Source organism: Schistocerca nitens, chromosome 7, assembly GCF_023898315.1.
Source record: "Schistocerca nitens isolate TAMUIC-IGC-003100 chromosome 7, iqSchNite1.1, whole genome shotgun sequence".
In the NCBI taxonomy this organism is placed as follows: domain Eukaryota; kingdom Metazoa; phylum Arthropoda; class Insecta; order Orthoptera; family Acrididae; genus Schistocerca; species Schistocerca nitens.
Window position 1 is genome coordinate 173,135,530 of NC_064620.1, and position 23,768 is coordinate 173,159,297.

Below are 23,768 nucleotides of genomic sequence, written 5' to 3' on the forward strand. Positions count from 1 at the left end.
CAATGAATTCACGGTGTTCTTATTTCAATTTCCAGGAGTGTATATTAACTACCGGATGGAAAGCAATGAAAGTGCGGGAATATTTTGAGAGAGGTCTCCGAGTCGTGCACAGAAAGTTGGACCTCGCATGATTTGTATTCAGCGTGACTATAGAGCCAAATGGAGTTGGCCCAACCTCACGAGGCTGTTGAAGAAACGGGAAAGACAGTGATCCCAAGCAGTAACGATCCGCTGTGATGGCGTTCTTCGTTACAGTATGACCCAGAGACAAAATTGGTATGACTTCACACGGGGATGAATCATTGGAAAACTGGAATAAATGCGAAGTATGACGAGTGTAGCCCGGGAGTTTGCTTACTGCAATGAGTTACAAACCACAGACTTTGCTACCCGAAGCAAAGGAGGTGGTCGACCACGGTCAACTACAGCAGCAAATGCCCGCTACGTTCTGCAGTAGGGAAAAAGGGACCCACCTCAAACAGCGGATTCTTTTGCAACAGGGCTGCAAGATACGCAGCCTCACGCACCACAGTAGCACGGCAAGTGCATTGGGACGGTCTCTTTGCCCGACTACCAGCATGTTGTGTTCCGTTGAACCACGTTGGCGGCATCGATGGGACAGTGCCAAGAGACTAGGGACCGGGCCAACAAGGAGTGCAGTCGTGTGCTCTGCACGGATGAGAGCAAATTCAGAGTAGTGATTCTGGATGTACCCTTTTATCGCGAGAGGTGGGAGCACGTAATACACCCAGGAACATTGTCGAACCTGTTTTGGAGGTCCAGGTGTTACGGCGTGGGGAAGCCTGACGCTGCATGGACACACTGACCTCCAATTCTTTGAACACCATACACTCATCGTGTACTCCTTCTCTGTGTGCGTCATTTCAGGGGTGCATTTGGCCCTGACTTCATTTTTGCCCACTTGTGTAGGGTGCCTAAGGGATGCTCCGTTCTCGGAATGCTATACAACAACTGAAGCAAATAACATTAGTAGTTTTATTTCTATAAAGCAGATTGACAGTATTTAACTTTAATGTTCAAAGGTGTCGCAAGTGATGAGTGACAGGCAACATGATGTACACTGGGCGCCGGTACTGAATGGATTTATTAGTATAAAGTTTTATTTTTATATTTTCATTTGATGTTTGTCAGTGCCTTCTGCCCGGCGGTAAGTTGCAGCGTCTCAGTCACGTTGCCCAGAACTGGACAGACCACCCTGAATCTCAGGTGTTGAGCCATCAGCAGCTAAACTCACGTGTTGCTGACGAGGTAACGCTACCGAACTACGCGTCTTACGATCTGAACGACCAATACGGCGGCTTGGAGGTGGTCAAGTGGGGGTGGAAACGCGGCCAGCTGCCGCGAGCGGACACGCCGTTCGCTCTCTTCCGCTGGCAGCTTCCAAACCGATCAGACGCCCTTCTCTCCTGCTGTCTTGGCCGGCTGCCCATTCAGTCTCGGCGGCTTCTCCAGGCCTGCCTTTCTTTACGGCATTAAAACTTCACACAGTTTAAACTATGTTTTATTCTTCACCTCAACGGGTGCCTAGTGCTTTCCCCTCCTGGCCAATCCTGACGCATTAACAATGAATTCGAGTCCTTACTATCCACAATGTTCAAATAAGCAAGTCTGTCACACAGTTTGTGAATCACTACTAACTGTTCTTGTAGCATTCCCTGCTAGGCCGTGCTATGCCCCGCTAATGTCCGATACTGACCAGGAAAGTACTTGTGCTCGAACAAACACAAATAAACCAAAATCGTGTGAGAAATAATGTAAAGGTCTCTTATTGTACTAGTGATACTCCCGCATCTGCAAAGCTCTGCAGTCGTTTGTTAGAGGCCTCTGCATATGCCATGCCGCACTGCACACTGACCTGCCGGTACGCCAGTCGGGACCAGTAGGGAGGGCGCAGTGTGCCTCTGAAGTTGCGTTTTGTGACATTATTTGTGTATTGAAGCGTCAGATGGCTCGGCGATTGGTAATCAATCCTGCTATGTATTGCGATTGGTTGAGATGAAGTTAAGAATGAATCCTTCTTCGTGAAGATGGTATTGGTGTAGAAGACGAATCATTCGCATGTTTTCTGGTATCTATTATAGCGCAGAAATATGAGCATACGTTAGAAACAGATACTGTTTAACACATAACGATGATGATAGGGATGTTAATGACGGATAACTCATTGCAAACGGTAGTGCTACGGAAAGTGCGGGAAGAGGAGATGGAAGCAGTGACAGTGAATACCATCCGTCTCCAAAGAAGAAGGTTAAAGTTGCTGGTATCATCACGGCATTTGATGACAACACACTGGAGAACATGTACGATGATTATTACGTAAGAGGTTTCGACACATACGACAAGTTTCTGAAAAGATACCCTAAACTGAAGTCTAAAAGCAATATTAAAAACATACTGGATTACGTGGCAAATAAAAGAGAAGGAAATACAGTTTTCAAAGGAAATCGTACACTGCTGTTCAAGACCATCAAGGAGCGTGTAATGGCGAAATTCGATGAAGCGCGAGAATGCGGTTCCGCCGTTCATTATTGGCATTTGCAACATTGGGCATTGGACTTAGCCAGAAATCTCGGGTGTACAAACTTTACAGCTTCACTAGGATTTATTACTAATTTGAAAAAAGAGTTTAGGATAACATCATGCCGTATCACTATGCTCCAAGCACGAAAAGATAAGGATGACGAAGAAGAGCTGATTGAAAGAGCTCAAACGTTTGTTGCTGACGTCAATTAGCATATCACGAGAGAAAACATGGATATTAGTTCTGTATGGAACTGTGATCACAGTCAGTTCAACTATGAACTTTCTTGTGACAGAACACTATCCATGAAAGGAGAGAGAAACACTGTCGCGATGTTGCAATCAGTTAACTGTGCAACACAGAGTTACGCGATCGATGTTGCTATATCAATGGACGGACGATTGGCAGACAAACTCTACATTTGCCTCGAAGAATCCAGTGGAAAGTTTGGACCCCGCGTGTCAAGGGAAATAGAAACGTGGTGCCCTCCAAATGTCGTCGTCGATGCAAGTGTGAGTGGGAAGATGACGAAACAACATCTGAAGACGTTTTTTCTGTCAGTTTTGAATCCACATTTGTGGAGAAAGTCATTAGTACTTTGTGACTCCTGGTCTGGACATAAGGATGAACGAGAACTACTGGAAGCATCTGGCGGAAAACATGTAGATTTAAAAATCATTCCACCTAAAACTACAAAATATGCACAACCTCTGGATGTGTATTTCTTCAGGCAATATAAAATATATGCCAAGAGAATAACAGACTTCATTAAACTACGTTCCAGTAATATGCAGCCGAAATTGCACGACAGATTCTTTATCATAAATATGCATTCTGTCATTTACAATCAGTTATCTGCGGGAGTATACAGACCAATGCTTCGTTACGCGTGGCAGAACGCTGGTTACGATATTGGTGAACCAGTGAACAACTTCAAAAGTGTCATTGACGTGGCATTCAACACTGATATTATAGAATGTGCAAATACCCCATGCGATCAACTTGCATTTCTTCACTGTGCGTTTTGCAGTCATTCGTATTGCTCGGAGCATTTTATTGACATTCCGCATTTATATTTATAGTTAAGATTTCTGCATTGCCTATGGCGTCTAAAATTACATCTACAGTGATATCTAGAGCATGACTGCAGCGTTTTGCAGAAAAACTACACCCACCAGCACATTCAGAGGTACGTAATGGTCCTGTAACCAAACGTTCATACAGATCTGTTTGTTCGAGTCCAAGTACTTTCCTGGTGAGTACTAATGTCCGGCCGAGGCTGGCAGGAGCGGAGCTTACATTCACTACAAGCAGGTGTCGCTCCTGTCGTGGCGCTTGTGGTTACGCCACAACAGTTTTTATAGATGACAATGAGCGACTGCATCGGACAGCGCAGCTAGAGGCCTTTTGCAACGGGAGGATGGCAGATGGACCGGCCTGTCCGTTCCCACGACTTAAATCTCATCGAGCAAAAGCACGAGTGTGAAGTGTTGGGGAGACATATTGGAGCACGTCCACATACACCAGGACCAGCTTGTAGTTGACAGCCGTGCTGTTGGCGGAATGAAGCACCCTACCACAAGGACTCCTTCGCACCCTTGTAGCCAGCATGCGAGTATGCTGCAGAGCATGCGTTCGTGCTGATCACACAACCCCGCCTTGAGTAATGTCCAGGGAACCATCATAAATCGTGGTGTCTTCAGTGTAATTACCCTCTTCGAACAAATGTGTAATTTTTGTTTGTTTACTGCTTATCTCGTTCAGTTATGTTCTACGCTTTGTAGCAGTTCTTTCTTTGTATGGTCCAGATTCCACCGAGCTATGTTACTTGACACTGACATGTCACGTGAAGCTTACTTTCGTCCTTAAGTTTTGCATACCGGTGTATAATGAAGTACGTCTCATAAAAGCTGCAAAGATATTCAGTTTGATCATGATAATATTTGAAAGTATATATGAAGGTAGTGTCTGTTCCCGAAAGAACAGATACCATTGATGGCAGTGCAGCTTCTCTAGAATGAAATGATGATTAAATTGACACTCTAGCTGCAAACACACATCATTGGCGACATGTTGAAAATGTGTGCCTCGACCACGACTCGAACCCAGGATCTCCTGCTTACGCTGGCCGTTGTGGCCGAGTGGTTCTACGCGCTTCAGTCCCGAACCGCGCTGTTGCTACGGTCGCAGGTTCGAATCCTGTCTCGGGCATGGATGTGTGTGATGTCCTTAGGTTAGTTAGGTTTAAGTAGTTCTAAGTTCTAGGGGACCGATGACCTCAGATGTTAAGTCCCACAGTGCTCAGGGCCATTTCAACCATTTCTTCTGCTTACAGTCCTGCTCGAGTCCTGGTCGGGGCACACATTTTCAACATGTCCCCAATGATGTATATCAAAGCCTGTTTGCAGCTAGGGTGTCAATTTATCATTTCATTCTAGAGAGGCTGCACGGTCATCAATGGTATCTGTTCTTTCGGGAACAGATACTACCTACATATATAGTTTAAATATGGCTACCTGGCCATTGACCTTCTTGTGCGAACAACCACGCTATGCCCCAACTCGTACGGGACTTGGTAGATTATTCTGCCACGAGTAATGAGTGTGATGGGCAAACATATATTAGGGCACTACGAATGTAGTGGTGTGGACATGTTGGGAATGTGGGTCTCACGGGGAACGTGCAAGGGATAAGTCCCTGCAGGCGTACTATCCTCTGTACCCTCGGTGGCCCAGATGGATAGAACGTCTGCCATGTAAGCAGGAGATCCCGGGTTCGAGTCCTGGTCGGGGCACAAATTTTCAACATGTCCGCAATGATGTATATCAAAGCATGTTTGCAGATATGGTGTCAATTTAACTATCATTTCATATTTGAAAATGGTTCAAAGACTGGCAACTTGCTTCAAATGTTCGAAAGTGTAAAACTGTGAACTTCCTAACGAAAAAATCTTGCATCATATGACTACAATATCAATGAGTCGCAATCGAAATCGGTCAGTTCATAAAATACCTGGGTGTAACAAGTTGTGAGAATATGGAACAATTAATCAATCGGGCTCTGTCGTAGGTATAGCAGGTGTTAGGCTTCAGTTCATTGGTAGGATCCGAGGAAAATGTCATCCTTTTACAGAAGTAATTCTTTACAAAACATTCCTGCGATCTACACTAGGATATTACTCAAGTGTGTGGACCTTTAATATACAGGTCTAATAGGGGATATTGAACGCATACAGAGAAGCGTAGTACGAATCGTTACAAGTTTGCTTAACCTGTGGAAGAGTGTCACAGAGATACTAAAAAACTGAACTGACAGATGCTTGAAGATACATGTAAACCACATTGTGAAAGCCTGCTCGCAACACTTCAGGAACCAGGCTTAAGCGAGGAATCCATGTATATACTACAACCCCCTACGTATCGCTCCCCTAGTGATCGCGAAGACGAGATTAGGCTAATCAGCTCGCACAGAGCCATTTAAGCAATCATTCATCCCGCGTTCAATACGAGAACGGAACGGGAAAATCCCTAACAACAAGCACATTACGAAGTACTCTCTGCCATACACTTCACAGTGGCTTCCAGAGTGTAGAAGCAGAAATAGAACGCGTGGATCGTACGTTTTGAAACTCATATACTTGAAAAAATAAAGCATTACAATTTTATTTTTAAAAGTACATGAGTTTAACGATGTGATCTATGCATTCACTGCAAGTAAGTTAAAATGAACAATAATATTCGACGTAAATTTCTTATTTGTTGGTACACAACTACAGGGTTTGGAAAAAAAACACGGAAACGCTGCGAGAAATGTCTGCTTGAACAGAAAAACTAGTCAGACCTGCAGATTTCCATACCATATTTGACCACGAACGGCACCCTTGCTATGTCCTCAGTACCTTGCAAGTGTCAGTCGTGGCGAGAACATAGTTCTGTGTAGTTGTGAGTGCATTAGAATGTGAGCAATTTGTCGGTGCTCGTATGGTGGGCGCTTCCGTAACCAAAGCAGCCGAAATATTTTGTGTTTCGAAAGGCAATGTATGGAAAATTTGTTCAGCCTACAGGGAAAGCGGGGAAAACATAATCCACTAAGTCACCACGCTGTCGAAAGTGTGTGTTGTGTGATCGTGACGGATGGTCGTTGCAGCTTTTTGTGGCGAAACATAAGAGGACGACCGATGCAGAACTAAATGTTACACTCGCGATTCCTGCCAGCACCAAAACAACATGCGGGGAGCTCCATAAGGAGGGAACAGCTGGGCGAACTGTTATTCCAGAATCACACATCAGTGATTCAGATGCTCGTAACAAGAAAACATGGTGCCGAAGCCATAAAACCTGGCCTATAGAGAGATGGAAGAAAGTCATTTGATCGGGCTAGTCTTGTTACGCTTGGTTTCCGACTTCTGGCCGAGTTTACGTTCCTAAAATGAAACTCGGTAGTTGTTTGGTGATTGTTTGGGCGGTCATATCATACTGTTCCATAGGTTCCTCGGTAATTCTGCGAGGCTGCATTACTGCCAAGGATTATATAACTAGTTCGGCAGATTAGGTCCATCCATTTGTTCTGTGATGATGATGATGCTGTAGTCCAAGAGGACAGGATCCATGTTCACACCGTTCGCATAGTCCAGGACTGGTTTTGTCAGGACTAGATTGAATTGTCACTCTCTTGAGCGTCACAGTCACCAGATCTCAGTATTAATGAGACTTTGTGGTATACTTTGGAGAGATGGGTGCATAGTCGCTATCAAACTCCATCCTCATTAACTGAACTTGCCACTATTTTGCAGGAAAACTTGTGTAATATTCCACTGAAAACGATGGAGGTCCTATATTTATCCATTCCGACACGACTGGGAGCTGTTTCTACATCTGTTAGGCATGGTAATATGTTGTGTTTTCGGTGTTCCCATATTTCTGTCCATTCCCTGTACTTCATATATTACTTAAATTAATTGGTATTAGTTACGGCTACTCATATTGTGAGAATTGTTTCCGCAAGTTGCCTTCCTGTCTGTTTACAACAACTAATTTCTCCAATTATCAGATTTCACGTAATAATATCGGCACAGCAGTCCGTCGTGCCGGGAACTTCATATAGATACTGGAGGCTTTCTGTCCTGTTCAAAATGGCTCTGAGCACTATGCGACTTAACTTCTGAGGTCATCAGTCGCCTAGAGCTTAGAACTAATTAAACCTAACTAACCTAAGGACATCACACACATCCATGCCCGAGGCAGGATTCGAACCTGCGACCGTAGTGGTCGCTCGGCTCCAGACTGTAGCGCCTAGAACCGCACGGCCACTCCGGCCGGCCTGTCCTATTCCATTCGCGAACTGAGTAAGGGAAAAAGAAAAAAAATGGTTCAAATGGCTCTGAGCACTATGGGACTTAACTTCTGAGGTCATCAGTCCCCTAGAACTTAGAACTACTAAGTACCTAACTAACCTAAGGACAACACACACATCCATGCCCGAGGCAGGATTCAAACCTGCGACCGTAGCGGTCTCACGGTTCCAGACTGTAGCGCCTAGAACCGCACAGCCACTCAGGCCGGCGGGAAAAAGAAACTATACATGCTTCTGCAGCCACCGTACTCCCTCTTACGTTAGTCTCGTGGTCCCTACACGAGACATGTGACGATGGTAGCAGAATGGTCACGCAGTCTCCCACGAATACAGGATTCTTTAAATTTATCCTACAGGAAGTCTGCAGAACAATTCCACCTTTCTCCCAAAGATTCCCATTCAAATACCCTGAATACTTACACTTTCTGTAGGCTATAGCGACCTGTTAGGATCTAGAAACACATCGCCGATTTCGCTCGATGTCTGTTGTCATGCCGCGCGGTCTGAGGCGTCTTGTCACGGTTCGTGCGGCTCTCCCCGTTGGAGGTTCGAGTCCTCCCTCGGGCATGGATGTGTGTGTTGTCCTTAGGGTAAGTTAGTTTAAGTTAGATTAAGTAGTGTGTAAGCTTAGGGACCGATGACCTCAGCAAAAAAAATGGTTCAAATGGCTCTGAGCACTATGGGACTCAACATCTTAGGTCATAAGTCCCCTAGAACTTAGAACTACTTAAACCTAACTAACCTAAGGACATCACACACACCCATGCCCGAGGCAGGATTCGAACCTGCGACCGTAGCAGTCCCGCGGTTCCGGACTGCAGCGCCAGAACCGCTAGACCACCGCGGCTGGCGACCTCAGCAGTTTGGTCCCATAATACCTTACCACAACTTTCCAAATTTTTCTGTTGCCATGCTTCCTTGATAAGGGCTCCAATCTCTGAAATAGACTAGCGGCTTGTACACGATATCGTACAAAGATGCATTGTACTTTCCCAAAAACGTTGCAACATATCTAAGAAATTCCATTCAGCTTCCCAAATGCCGATCGTTCCATTTCATGCCGCTTCTTACTTATACGATGAGACATGATCAGAACGATCGCCATTAATCTTGTATTCGGACTGTCGGATTATTTCTCTTTGTTACTGGCAATATCTAGCAATTTTCTACATTCAAAGGGAGCAAACATTCATTAAACAAAAGGAGAATTTTGTCTTTCTGCATTATCAGTGGTCGACCAAGTACTGCATGCTACGGTAATTCATTAAAGTAACTGTAATCAGTTTTTGTAGTGTACTACAACAAGAATACAAGGTTTTATTGATACGAGGGTCGTCCACAAAGTAAGTTCCGTTTCTATTTCTGTCCGCGGCAGCGCTGCGATCGCAGTTCCGAGCACGCGGGGCAGTTACTCCGATTCAAGGAGAAGACACGTACACCATTTTCAGATCGCTGCCGCCGACGTGTGCTTTGTAGTGCATCTTTATAATGTCAGCCGTAATTTAAAATGCCGCCGCGCGTGAAATCAGATCTGTGATTCGTTTTCTAAATGCAAAGAAAGTTAAATCAATGGAAATTCATCGGCAAATTTGCGAGGTTTACAGGCAAGCCGGCCGTAGTGGCCGTGCGGTTCTAGGCGCTGCAGTCTGGAACCGCGTGACCGCTACGGTCGCAGGTTCGAATCCTGCCTCGGGCATGGATGTGTGTGATGTCCTGAGGTTAGTTAGGTTTAAGTAGTTGTAAGTTCTAGGGGACTGATGACCACAGCAGTTAAGTCCCATAGTGCTCAGAGCCATTTGAACCATTTTTGTTTACAGGCAAAATGCTATGAGTGATTCAATGGTTAGAAGATGGGCCATACTGTTCAATGAAGGACGTGATCAAGTGCACGATGAAGAATAAAGTGGACGCCCGTCTGTGGTTACTGATGAAATTGTTCACGCTATTGAAGAGAAGATTAAGCACAACCGTAAGTTTACACTTAGTGCTCTTGCTATGGAAGTTCCACAAATCTCACAATCACTAATTCATGAAATTGTTACTGATAAACTGAAATTTCTAAAACTTCGCTCACGTTGGATGCCCAAAATTCTTACTGAACGACACAAAAAACATCGGATGGGCAGTGCATTTCAGTTTTTGACACGCTACAATGAAGAAGGCGATGGTTTTGTTTCTCGGATAGTCACGGGGGATGAAACTTGGTTATCGTACGACACCCCTGAAACAAAACGGCAATCAGTGGAATGGAGGTACACTTCATCCCCAACGAAGGCTAAGCCTAAGCAAATCTTGACACCTCGAAAAGTCATGTACACCGTTTTTTGGGACAGAAAAGGCATTTTGCTGATTGATTTCTTACCACAAGGCCAAACAATCAGTGCACATGGTTACTGCGAGACCATTACTGTCAAAAGGTGTTGTTTTTTTTTTAAGATAATGCCCGACCTCACACGGAGAATGTGATCAAACAACTCTTACGGGCATTACACTGGGACGCGTTTGATGATCCTCCATACAGCCCGGAGCTCACTCCTAGCGACTTTCATCTATTCTTACACCTAAAATCTCTCCTTGGTGGTCAACACTTCACCGATGATGACAAACTGAAAGAATATGTTACCACATGGTTGAGTACACAGGCGGAAACCTTCTATAAAGATGGCATACAAAAACTTGTGCCACGTTATGACAAGCGCCTACAAAATTTCGGAAGCTATGTAGAAAAGTAGTTTAACAGTTGTAGATTTTTGTATAATAAATACTTTTTTCTGTTTCTGTACACGTTTGTTTTATATAACCAAACGGATCTTACTTTGTGGACATACCTCGTATTTCTCAGCTCTCCAGTTCACGTGGCTCACCGTTGCACAAGCTTTCCGTATCCTCTGCAAAATAGGTTGCTGGTTGCGCGGCAAGCCACGAATGCATTGCTTCCTTCACTTGTTGATGGGAGCTGAATCGGCGGTCTCTTAAAGTACAAGTGTATCAAAAAGTTGATAATCCGACGGGGAGACACGGTGACTGTATGCAGGATGCTCCAGCACCTCGCAACGCAGCGCCTGAAGAGTCCGAACCGTGTGGGAGGCGGTATGTGGATGCGCGTTGTCATGCACCAAAAGAACGCTTCCAACAATCTATCTCTCTGCTCTGCGTTTCTTGCAAAATGCAGACTTCAGTTTGTCTAACAGCATACCACTGTTATGGTCACTGTATACCGTTGATCCCCTTTTCAGGCAATGTTTCAATACTGGCCCTTGTGAGATCAGAAGACCGTAGCGTTTTGGATTCTCCTTCCGGCAGTAGGTTAACTCCTGCATTTCTTTTTGACTTGGGATCCGGTAGGGTTGCCAGGCGCCCGGGATCATCCGCTGCCCGGCTTCTTAAGGTCGTTTCCGGCCAAATATGTACAAGTCCAGCCCGTCTGTATTTTGTTAAGCCTTTTATCGATGAAGTAGAGAACTCACAGCCAAGGCACGTAAGTGGGATATAAGAGGGATATAAGTGATGTGAGTGGTGGTGACTTCAATTTATCCTCGATATGTTGGCGAAACTACGTGTTTAATTCTGGAGCTACGCATAAAACATCATCCGAAACTGTGCTAAACGCATTCTCTGAAAATTATTTCGCGCAATTAGTTCCTGAGCCCACGCGAATAGTAAACGGTTGCGGAAACACACTTAACCTCTTAGCAACAAATAATCCTCAGTTAATAACGAGCACCAAAACGGATACAGGGATTAGTGAACACAGGGCTGTCGTAGCGAGATTGAATATTGTAACCACAAATCCTCCAAAATAAACCAAAAATATACCTATTCAAAAAAGCAGATAAAAAGTCACTTGACGCCTTCCTGAGAGACAATCTCCACTTCTTTCAAATTAAAAATGTAAGTGCAGACCAGATGTGGTTTGAATTCAAAGAAATGGTATTGACAGCAACTGAAAGATTCGTGCCAAATGAATTAACAAACGACGGAGCTGATCCTCTTTGGTACACAAAACGGGTCAGAACACTGTTGAAGAACTAACGACAAAACATGCCAAATTTAAACACACGCAAAATCTCCAATACTAGTGATCTTTTAAAGAATCTCGAAATTTAGCGCAGGCTTCAGTGCGAGATGCTTATAATAGTTTCCACAACGAAACTTTGTCTCGAAACCTGCAGAAAATCCAAAGAGATTCCGGTCGAATGTGAAGTATGTTAGCGGCATGACAAAATCAATGCCTGCTCTGTGCTATAGCAATGGAAATATTATCGAACACAATGCTTCCAAAGCAGAGTTACTAAACACAGCCTTCCGAAATGCCTTCACAAAAGAAGGCGAAGTAAATATTCCAGAATCGAATCAAGAACAGCTGCCAACGTGAGTAACGTAGAAGTAGATATCCTTGGAGTAACTTAAAGGAGTATAAGAAAGTGAGAAACAGCTATGATGAAAGCAAGGATTTTATATACAAACACAAGCACAACGACCGATATCAAGGGTCCGAATGAAGACAGATAACGTAAAAACATCACCTGCTTGAAAATAAATACATTCAAATGCTTCAGGAGTATAAGAAACAGAAACAAACTTCCATATAAAGCCATAAAGTAATTACATACAGACACCTGCACAGAAACCGCAGACCACAAAAAACGGATTACTGGACTATGTTCTACGGTGCAAACAGAGATTGGTGGGGCTATCTTCACGTAGCAACACCACAATACAGACTGATGTGATAATGCTGCAGTATTTCACAGGCAAAGACGACGGTGCCGTCTAGTGGCTGGTGAGTGCATGAGGCCTATAGACAATCTAAAGATAGTTGGAGCAAACTTGCAGATACTTCTTCTCGTATTTCGGCAAACAACAGTATCGTCAGCATCTGATAGTCCTATTGATCCTAACTGACAAATCGTTTGTGTATATTGAGAAGCTGTGTGCTTCTATTCCGGCTTCATTGGGGCACACTCGATGTTATTTTCGTTTCTGTTCAACATTCGTAGTCTAGTATAACGTACTGGATTCTATCAGTCATAATAATCGCCGAGTCACTCACAGCGTCCGCCAAGATGCTCTGTATGATCGTATCTTGTTTAGCAGCCGATAATGTGGTAGAGTGTGGAACACATTTCAGCAGTGTGGGAAGGCAGAATTTAGATGTATCTACCGTCAACTGCTAACTCGTTAAGGCCTTTGATTGTGTAGATCATGTTGCACTCTTAGAGAAACACAAGTTTTATGGAATTGATCCCTTTAGACATAACTGGTTTGAATCATACTTAACGAACAGAATGCAGAAAATTGTGCTGAATAATCCAAATAGTACTGGAAGCCTAGAACATTTTAAGAGTAGAGAGATATCACAAACTGAGTCCCACAGGGTTCAATTTTAGGTCCACTTCTCTTCCTCACATAATTGAATAACCCACTTGACATTCAGCAAGAAGAATTGGTACTTTTTGAAGATGATGCAGGTCTCATAATAAAACCCATTAGAGAGTAAGCCACAAAAGAGGTTTTCAATTGTGTTTTTCAAAGAATTGAATGGTTCTCTGAACAGTTTTGAGAAAACAGACTACATTCACTTCTGTATTACAAATAGTCATACCAGCAATTGATGTAGCATATGAAAAGGAGTCAGTAAACAGATGAGAATGCGCCAAATTTTTGAGTACATACTTATGAAACTTTGAACTGGAAGACGCATATTACTGAATTTCTCAAACAGTTAAATTAAGATACTTCTGCTCTTCATGCAATTTTCTAGTTTTGGAAACAAACTAATCAAACTGCTGACGCATTTTGAATATCTCTGCTCAATAACGTCTCAGGAAATGTTTTCTTGGGTAATTCATCACTTAGAAATAAATTTTGTTTGCACAAAAGCGAGCAGTAACAATAATATTAGGTGTTCACACACGGTATTCATATAGATATCTCTTCAAGGAGTTTGGCATTTTAACTGCGCCATCGCAAAGCACATATTCGCTAATGAAATTCGTCACAAATCATCCGCCAAAGTTTGAGAAGAACAGTGATGTCCCTACCTACGACAGTAGAGAACGGATTGCCATTTACTAGCGTTTATTATGGCCGTCAGTGGCTCAGAAAGGAGTTCTACAACGTGAAATGCCTGTCACATAGAAAAAGGATTAAATCTGACCTAAAATCATTTCTGCTGGACACCTGCTTCAATTCCATGGGCGAATTTCTACAGTCCTGGAAATTGAAATAAGAACACCGTGAATTCATTGTCCCAGGAAGGGGAAACTTTATTGACACATTCCTGGGGTCAGATACATCACATGATCACACTGACAGAACCACAGGCACATAGACACAGGCAACAGAGCAAGCACGATGTCGGCACTAGTACAGTGTATATCCACCTTTCGCAGCAATGCAGGCTGCTATTCTCCCATGGAGACGATCGTAGAGATGCTGGATGTAGTCCTGTGGAACGGCTTGCCATGCCATTTCCACCTGGCGCCTCAGTTGGACCAGCGTTCGTGCTGGACGTGCAGACCGCGTGAGACGACGCTTCATCCAGTCCCAAACATGCTCAATGGGGGACAGATCCGGAGATCTTGCTGGCCAGGGTAGTTGACTTACACCTTCGAGAGCACGTTGGGTGGCACGGGATACATGCGGACGTGCATTGTCCTGTTGGAACAGCAAGTTCCCTTGCCGGTCTAGGAATGGTAGAACGATGGGTTCGATGACGGTTTGGATGTACCGTGCACTATTCAGTGTCCCCTCGACGATCACCAGTGGTGTACGGCCAGTGTAGGAGATCGCTCCCCACACCATGATGCCGGGTGTTGGCCCTGTGTGCCTCGGTCGTATGCAGTCCTGATTGTGGCGCTCACCTGCACGGCGCCAAACACGCATACGACCATCATTGGCACCAAGGCAGAAGCGACTCTCATCGCTGAAGACGACACGTCTCCATTCGTCCCTCCATTCACGCCTGTCGCGACACCACTGGAGGCGGGCTGCACGATGTTGGGGCGTGAGCGGAAGACGGCCTAACGGTGTGCGGGACCGTAGCCCAGCTTCATGGAGACGGTTGCGAATGGTCCTCGCCGATACCCCAGGAGCAACAGTGTCCCTAATTTGCTGGGAAGTGGCGGTGCGGTCCCCTACGGCACTGCGTAGGATCCTACGGTCTTGGCGTGCATCCGTGCGTCGCTGCGGTCCGGTCCCAGGTCGACGGGCACGTGCACCTTCCGCCGACCACTGGCGACAACATCGATGTACTGTGGAGACCTCACGCCCCACGTGTTGAGCAATTCGGCGGTACGTCCACCCGGCCTCCCGCATGCCCACTATACGCCCTCGCTCAAAGTCCGTCAACTGCACATACGGTTCACGTCCACGCTGTCGCGGCATGCTACCAGTGTTAAAGACTGCGATGGAGCTCCGTATGCCACGGCAAACTGGCTGACACTGACGGCGGCGGTGCACAAATGCTGCGCAGCTAGCGCCATTCGACGGCCAACACCGCGGTTCCTGGTGTGTCCGCTGTGCCGTGCGTGTGATCATTGCTTGTACAGCCCTCTCGCAGTGTCCGGAGCAAGTATGGTGGGTCTGACACACCGGTGTCAATGTGTTCTTTTTTCCATTTCCAGGAGTGTATTTAAAAACTGGTAGCATGCAAAATAAAAAAGATATGTTCATTATTGTTAACACTAATCATGTATACATATCCCATAAACTGAATCGTTCCACATTATTTCGATAAAAGAATCATTCAGTTTTTCTACTGAACATGCAACTAACTGGAAGATTCCGTGTACAAATAGAGCAAACTAAGTTACACAGAAATGGTTTCTCCTGAATTCGTGCTGATTGAGAAAAAATTCTTTTCCTCCTGGAATCTTTTAATTAGAGTTATGCTCTATCAAAATTACGACTCGATAGTTTTGAAACAGTACATAAATGACGTACACTGAAGCGAAAAAAGAAGTGGTATAGGCATGCGTAAACAGGCAGGATAAGGCACTGCGGTCGGCAACGCCTATATAAAACAAGTGTCTGGCGCAGCTGTTATATTATTTCCTGCTGCTACAATGGCAGGTTATCAAGATTTAAGTGAATCTGAACGCAGTGTTATAGTCGGCACACGAGCGCTGGGACATAGCATCTCTGAGGTAGCGATGATGTGGGGATTTTCCCGTATGACCATTTCACGAGTGTACCGTGAATATCAGGAATACGGAAAAATATCAAATATCCGACATCGCTGCGGCCGGGAATAGATCCTACATGAACGGAACCAACAACGACGAAGAGAATCTTTCAACATGACAAAGTGCAACTCTTCCTCAAATTGCTGCAGCTTTCGATGCTGGGCCATCCACAAGTGTCAGAAAGCGAACCATTCAACGAAATATCATCGATATGGGCTTTCGGAACCGAAGGGTCACTTGTGTACCCTTGATGACTGCACGACACAAAGCTTTACACCTCGTCTGGGCCCGTCAACACCGACATTGGACTGTTGTTGACTGGAAACATATTGCCTGGGCGGACGAGTCTCGATTCAAATTGTATCGAGCGGATGGACGTGTACGAGTATGGAGACAACATCGTTAATCCATGGACCCTGCATGTCAGCGGGACACCGTTCAAGCTGGTGGAGGCTCTGTAATAGTGTGAGGCGTGTGCAGTTGGAGTGATATGGGTCCCCTGATACGTCTAGATACGACTCTAACAGGTGAAACGTACGTAAGCATATTGTCTGATCACCTGCATCCATTCATGAACGTTGTTGAGCATATCTGGGATGCCTTGCAACGTGCTGCTCAGAAGAGATCTCCACCCCCTCGTACTCTTACGCATTTATGGACAGCCCTGCAGGATTCATGGTGTAAGTTCCCTCCAGCACTACTTCAGACATTAGTCGAGTCAATGCCATGTCGTGTCGCGGCACTTTTGCGTGTTCGCGGGGACCCTACACGATATTAGGTAGGTGTACCAGTTTCATTGGCTCTTCAATGTAGTAAATGGTAGGATTGCCTGTAGTACTGGAAGCAGTAGTACTGCCTGTAGTAGGGAAAGAAACATAAATGAATGTGTGAGAGAGAGAAACTGGGAGCCAACAACTTACGTTTGTTTATTTGTTTGTTCATTTGTTTATTTCGCACATAATTAGAATAACACATCGTCCAGTTTTAGTGCATTGTGTTATCCTTATAAACTATAAACTGCATTTTATAAGCAATAAGGTTAGTTGATCGCGTAACTTCTGCGGTTTTATGTAACCACAAAGCAATTGCTTTTGATGCAAGTCCAGGTTCCATGCACAACATAAAAGATCTACAGACATTTATTATTGTTATTTTGTACTCAGTAGAACGTTCTTCATCATGATCAAAGGCAAGAGTTTCCTGTTGTTATTGAAAAGTGCGAAAGTTGCTTATTAATAACGGAAACATATTTTATATAAGTTCGACGATTTTGTTTTGTAGTTTTTTAATTTTACCTTTTTTTGAGGAAACTGCATTTTCTAACATTATATGATAAAACTTTTGGTCAGGTGAATACAGGGTTATAAATACAAAATCAAATAGGGGTAATGCAGGAGTAGGTTTAATAATGAATAAAGCAATAGGAATGCGGGTAAGCTACTACAAACAGCACAGCGAACGCATTGTTGTGGCCAAGATAGACACGAAGCCCACGCCTACGACAGTAGTACAAGTCTATATGCCTACTAGCTCTGCAGATAACGAAGAAATTGAAGAAATGTATGATGAGATAAAAGAAATTATTCAGATAGTGAAGGGAGACGAAAATTTAATAGTCATGGGTGACTGGAATTCGATAGTAGGAAAAGGAAGAGAAGGAAACGTAATAGGTGAATTATGGATTGGGGTTAAGAAATGAAAGAGGAAGCCGCCTGGTGGAATTTTGCACAGAGCATAACTTAATCATAGCTAACACTTGGTTCAAGAATCATAAAAGAAGGTTGTATACATGGAAGAAGCCTGGAGATACTAACAGGTCTCAGATAGATTATATAATGGTAAGACAGAGATTTAGGAACCAGGTTTTAAATTGTAAGACATTTCCAGGAGCAGATGTGGACTCTGACCACAATCTATTGGTTATGAACTGCAGATTAAAACTGAAGAAACCGCAAAAAGGTGGGAATCTAAGGAGATGGGACCTGGATAAACTGACTAAACTAGAGGTTGTACAGAGTTTCAGGGAGAGCGTAAGGGAACAATTGACGAGAATGAGGGAAAGAAATACAGTAGAAGAAGAATGGGTAGCTTTGAGGGATGAAGTAGTGAAGGCAGCAGAGGGTCAAGTAGGTAAAAAGACGAGGGCTACTAGAAATCCTTGGGTGACAGAAGAAATATTGAATTTAATTGACGAAAGGAGAAAATATAAAAATGCAGTAAATCAAGCAGGCAAAAAGGAATACAAACGTCTCAAAAATGAGATCGACAGTAAGTGCAAAATGGCTAACCAGGGATGGCTAGAGGATAAATGTAAGGATGTAGAGGCTTATCTCACTAGGGGTAAGATAGATACTGCCTACAGGAAAATTAAAGAGACCTTTGGAGAAAAGAGAACCACTTGTATGAATATCAAGAGCTCAGATGGAAACCCAGTTCCAAAGCAAAGATGGGAAAGCAGGAAGGTGGAAGGAGTATATAAAGGGTCTATACAAGGGCGATGTACTTGAGGACAATATTATGGCAATGGAGGAGGATGTAGATGAAGATGAAATGGGAGATATGATACTGCCTGAAGAGTTTGACAGAGCACTGAAAGACCTGAGTCGAAACAAGGACCCGGAGTAGACTACATTCCATTAGAACTACTGACAGCCTTAGGAAAGCCAGTGCTGACAAAACTCTACCATCTGGTGAACAAAATGTATGAGACAGGCGAAATACCGTCAAACGTCAAGAAGAATATAATAATTCCAATCCCAAAGAAAGCAGGCGTTGACAGATGTGAAAATTACCGAACTATCAGTTTAATAAGTCACGGCTGCAAAATACTAACGCGAATTCCTTACAGACGAATGGAAAAACTGGCAAAAGCCGACCTCGGAGAATATCAGTTAGGATTCCGTAGAAATATGGGAACACGTGAGGCAATACAGACCCTACGACATATTTTAGATGCTAGATTAAGAAAAGGCAAACCTACGTTTCTAGCATTTGTAGAATTAGAGAAAGCTTTTGACAATGTTGATTGGAATACTCTCTTTCAAATTCTGAAGGGGGCAGGGGTAAAATACAGGGAGCGAAAGGCTATTTACAATTTGTACAGAAACCAGATGGCAGTTATAAGAGCCGAGGGGCATGAAAGGGAAGCAGTGGTTGGGAAGGGAGTGAGACAGGGTTGTAGCCTCTCCCCGATGTTGTTCAATCTGTATATTGAGCAAGCAGTAAAAGAAACAAAAGAAAAAATCGGAGTAGGTATTAAAATCCATAGAGAAGAAATAAAAACTTTAAGGTTCGCCGATGAGATTGTAATTTTGTCAGAGACAGCAAAGGACTTGGAAAAGCAGTTGAACGGAATGGACAGTGTCTTGAAAGGAGGATATAAGATGAACATCAACAAAAGAAAAACGAGGATAATGGAATGTAGTCGAATTAAGTCGGGTGATGCTGAGGGAATTAGATTGGGAAATGAGACACTTAAAGTAGTAAAGGAATTTTGCTATTTGGGGAGCAAAATAACTGATGATGGTCGAAGTAGAGAGGATATAACATGTAGACTGGCAATGGCAAGGAAAAAGTTTCTGAAGAAGAGAAATTTGTTAACATCAAGTATAGATTTAAGTGTCAGGAAGTCGTTTCTGAAAGTATTTTTATGGAGTGTAGTCATGTATGGAAGTGTAACATGGACTATAAATAGTTTGGATAGGAAGAGAATAGAAGCTTTCGAAATGTGGTGCTACAGAAGAATGCTGAAGATTAGATGGGTAGATCACATAACTAATGAGGAGGTACTGAATAGAATTGGGGAGAAGAGGAGTTTGTGGCACAACTTGACTAGAAGAAGGAATCGGTTGGTAGGACATGTTCTGAGGCATCAAGGGATCACCAATTTAGTATTGTAGGGCAGCGTGGAGGGTAAAAATCGTAGAGGGAGACCAAGAGATGAATACACTAAGCAGATTCAGAAGAATGTAGGCTGCAGTACGTACTGGGAGATGAAGAAGCTTGCACAGGATAGAGTAGCATGGAGAGTTGCATCAAACCAGTCTCAGGACTGAAGACCACAACAACAACAACATGATAAAACTGCAGTTTTTCAAATCTTTACTACAGTATCCCTCTGTTTCACGTTACAAATCAATAATATTCTTTCCCGGTGTATACTGCTGATGAAATCTTCTCGGGGTTCCGTCCGGGTAGCTGCGTCGAAAATCCTTGACGTTTCGATGAGTGTCATTCTCATCCTCTTCTGACGCAGCTACCCGGATGGAAGCCCGAGAAGATTTCATCAACTTCAATTTTGCTATGAATACTTTTATTTTAACATGATAGACACGAAGATAACTATGCAATACAAAAACGTTCCATAGGTTACACTGTCCTTTATGTAGCCTCACTGAGTTTCTACCCAGTTCACCGCTTCCGGATTTTTAGGAGACTCTAGTCAGTCACTCATTATATGAACAAACAAAGTGATCGAAATGAGGTAACGCCCGATCGGTGTGCAACACACCCAACGTACAGGTAATTCGTTTACGATCTTAACTGATCGAGGCTACTAGGAAAAGTACCGTAGTCTACAGCAGACTACGGCAGTTTTATATCTTTGCTTAGAGCGCAAGTCAGCGATATTGGGCTATGATTCTCTATACCCATTCTTTTGCCCTTTTTTGTGAACAGGAATGACTAAGATAATTTCCTGTCACGTGGAGATTCGAAGTGTAAGAAATTGCCGGCCGGTGTGGCCGTGCGGTTCTAGGCGCTTCAGTCCGGAACCGCGTGACCGCTACGGTCGCAGGTTCGAATCCTGCCTCGGGCATGGGTATTTGTGATGTCCTTAGGTTAGTTAGGTTTAAGTAGTTCTAAGTTCTACGGGACTGATGACCACAGATGTTAAGTCCCATAGTACTCAGAGCCATTTGAACCATTTTTTCTAAGAAATTGTCTGAGCTTATGTTACGATCTGTATAATTTTCTTTCGCAACTATCAAATGAGTTAGTGAATTTAAATTTTTGTTCGGGGTCATGATTTTACATCCTTTTAAAATGACTGAGAGTAGCTTTAGATAACGTGATCAGATTTACACATATGACAGCATATGCTAATGTAAGCTGAGAAGTGAGATTAAACATCCGGTGATTTCAGGTGAAGGCAGTAGACGGTGACACTGAGAGACCTCACGACGTGGTATATTTCATCACGGGCCCTGGCGTGGATCCAGACAACCCCGCGGCCGGAAACTTCCGCATCGATCCCAAGACGGGGGATATATTTATACTCAAGGTAAGAGCAGAAAGCCAAACGTAAATATGTAAATAACTGCCTGGTCGTTCTAGGATGAGTTTTTGTACCTGCATAGAGTGATGAGCCAAAACATTTTGACCATATGTTTAATAGTGTGTTCGTTCGGTTTTGGAACGCAATTTCTTTTGTTATTATTTTTCTTAGTCATCAGTCTTCTGACTGTTCGGATGCGGCCCACCACGAATTCCTCTCCAGTGCCAACCAGACGAGCGCAATACAGCGGCGATTCTGTCTCGCATGGATTCGACAATTTCTCGGTAGCTTTAAAAAAAATAGATACCAAAAGCTGTAATTTTATTCAATGATTTTGTTTAGCTATCACTTTCGATGCCTTGTTGGCATCATCTTCAGGCTCCTTACACGAAACTTGTGCTATTATAGGGACCACTGTAGCCATTTGCTTTCCATAGAGTTTTAAATAATTCTCGGTCGACAGTTGTCGTTAGAGGTGTGAAGGGTTCACGTCGACCAAGAACTTTTACATACCTTCGGAAACCAGTAGGATATAGGAGTACATATATTAGCACAAACGTCCAGATAACTTAACTTGTTTCTCAAAAAGGGGTCTGAAGCTGGTGCCAATGAGACATCGAAATTGGTAGCTGAACATCTACATTCACGTAGATACTCTGCAAACCACCGTACCGCGCCTGTGGAGTGTACCCTGTACCACTACCATTCACTTCCTTTTCCGTTCCAAGTGCAAACAGAATGTGAGAAAAACGACTGGCCACATGCCTCCGTATGAGCTCTAATTTCTCGTATCTTCTTGGCGCTTACACGCAATGTATGTTGGCGGCTGTAGAATCGTTCTAGCTCTCTAATTTTTTCAACAGCTTTTTGCGAAAAGAACGTCGCCTTCCCTCCAGCGATTCCCATTTGAGTTCCCGAAGCATCTCCGTAACACGTGTTATTCGAACCTGTTGTTGTTGTTGTGGTCTTCAGTCCTCAGACTGGTTTGATGCAGCTCTCCATGCTACTCTATCCTGTGCAAGCTTCTTCATCTCCCAGTACGTACTGCAACCTACATCCTTCTGAATCTGCTGAATGTACTCATCTCTTGGTCTCCCTCTACGATTTTTACCCTCCACGCTGCCCTCCAATACTAAATTGGTGATCCCTTGATGCCTCAGAACATGTCCTACCAACCGATCCCTTCTTCTAGTCAAGTTGTGCCACAAGCTCCTTTTCTCCCCAATTCTATTCAATACCTCACCATTAGTTATGTGATCTACCCATCTAATCTTCAGCATTCTTCTGTAGCACCACATTTCGAAAGCTTCTATTCTCTTCTTGTCTAAGCTATTTATCGTCCACGTTTCACTTCCACACATGGCTACACTCCATAAAAATACTTTCAGAAACGACTTCCTGACACTTAAATCTATACTCGATGTTAACAAATTTCTCTTCTTTAGAAACGCTTTCCTTGCCATTGCCAGTCTACATTTTATATCCTCTCAACTTCGACCATCATCAGTTATTTTGCTCCCCAAATAGCAAAACTCCTTTACTGCTTTAAGTGTCTCATTTCCTAATCTAATTCCCTCAGTATCACCCGACTTAATTCGAATACATTCCATTATCCTCGTTTTGCTTTTGTTGATGTTCATCTTATATCCTCCTTTCAAGACACTATCCATTCCGTTCAACTGCTTTTCCAAGTCCTTTGCTGTCTCTGACAGAATTACAATGTCATCGGCGAACCTCAAAGTTTTTATTTCTTCTCCATGGATTTTAATACCTACTCCAAATTTTTCTTTTGTTTCCTTCACTGCTTGCTCAATATACAGATTGAATAACATCGGGGAGAGGCTACAACCCTGCCTCACTCCCTTCCCAACCACTGCTTCCCTTTCATGCCCCTCGACTCTTATAACTGCCATCTGGTTTCTGTATAAATTGTAAATAGCCTTTCGCTCCCTGTATTTTACCCCTGCCACCTTCAGAATTTGAAAGAGAGTATTCCAATCAACATTGTCAAAAGCTTTCTCTAATTCTACAAATGCTAGAAACGTAGGTTTGCCTTTCCTTAATCTTTCTTCTAAGATAAGTCGTACGGTAAGTATTGCCTCACGTGTTCCAACATTTCTACGGAATCCAAACTGATCTCCCCCCAGATCGGCTTCTATCAGTTTTTCCGTTCGTCTGCAAAGAATTCGCGTTAGTACTTTGCAGCTGTGACTTATTAAACTGATAGTTCGGTAATTTTCATATCTGTCAACACCTGCTTTCTTTGGGGTTGGAATTACTATATTCTTCTTGAAGTCTGAGGGTATTTCGCCTGTCTCATACATCTTGCTCACCAGATGGTAGAGTTTTGTCAGGACTGGCTCTCCCAAGGCTGTCAGTAGTTGTAATGGAATGTTGTCTACTCCGGGGG

General features: G+C 43.7%; 1 protein-coding gene across 1 annotated transcript in view; it reads left to right on the forward strand.

Moving 5' to 3' along the window:
- LOC126195523 (neural-cadherin-like) overlaps positions 1-23,768 on the forward strand; it is a 390,552-nt gene that overhangs the window by 77,679 nt on the left and 289,105 nt on the right. Inside the window, exon 4 of the mRNA XM_049934150.1 lies at positions 21,227-21,364. Coding sequence (XP_049790107.1) covers positions 21,227-21,364 — 138 coding nt within the window. The remainder of the gene's footprint in view (positions 1-21,226; positions 21,365-23,768) is intronic.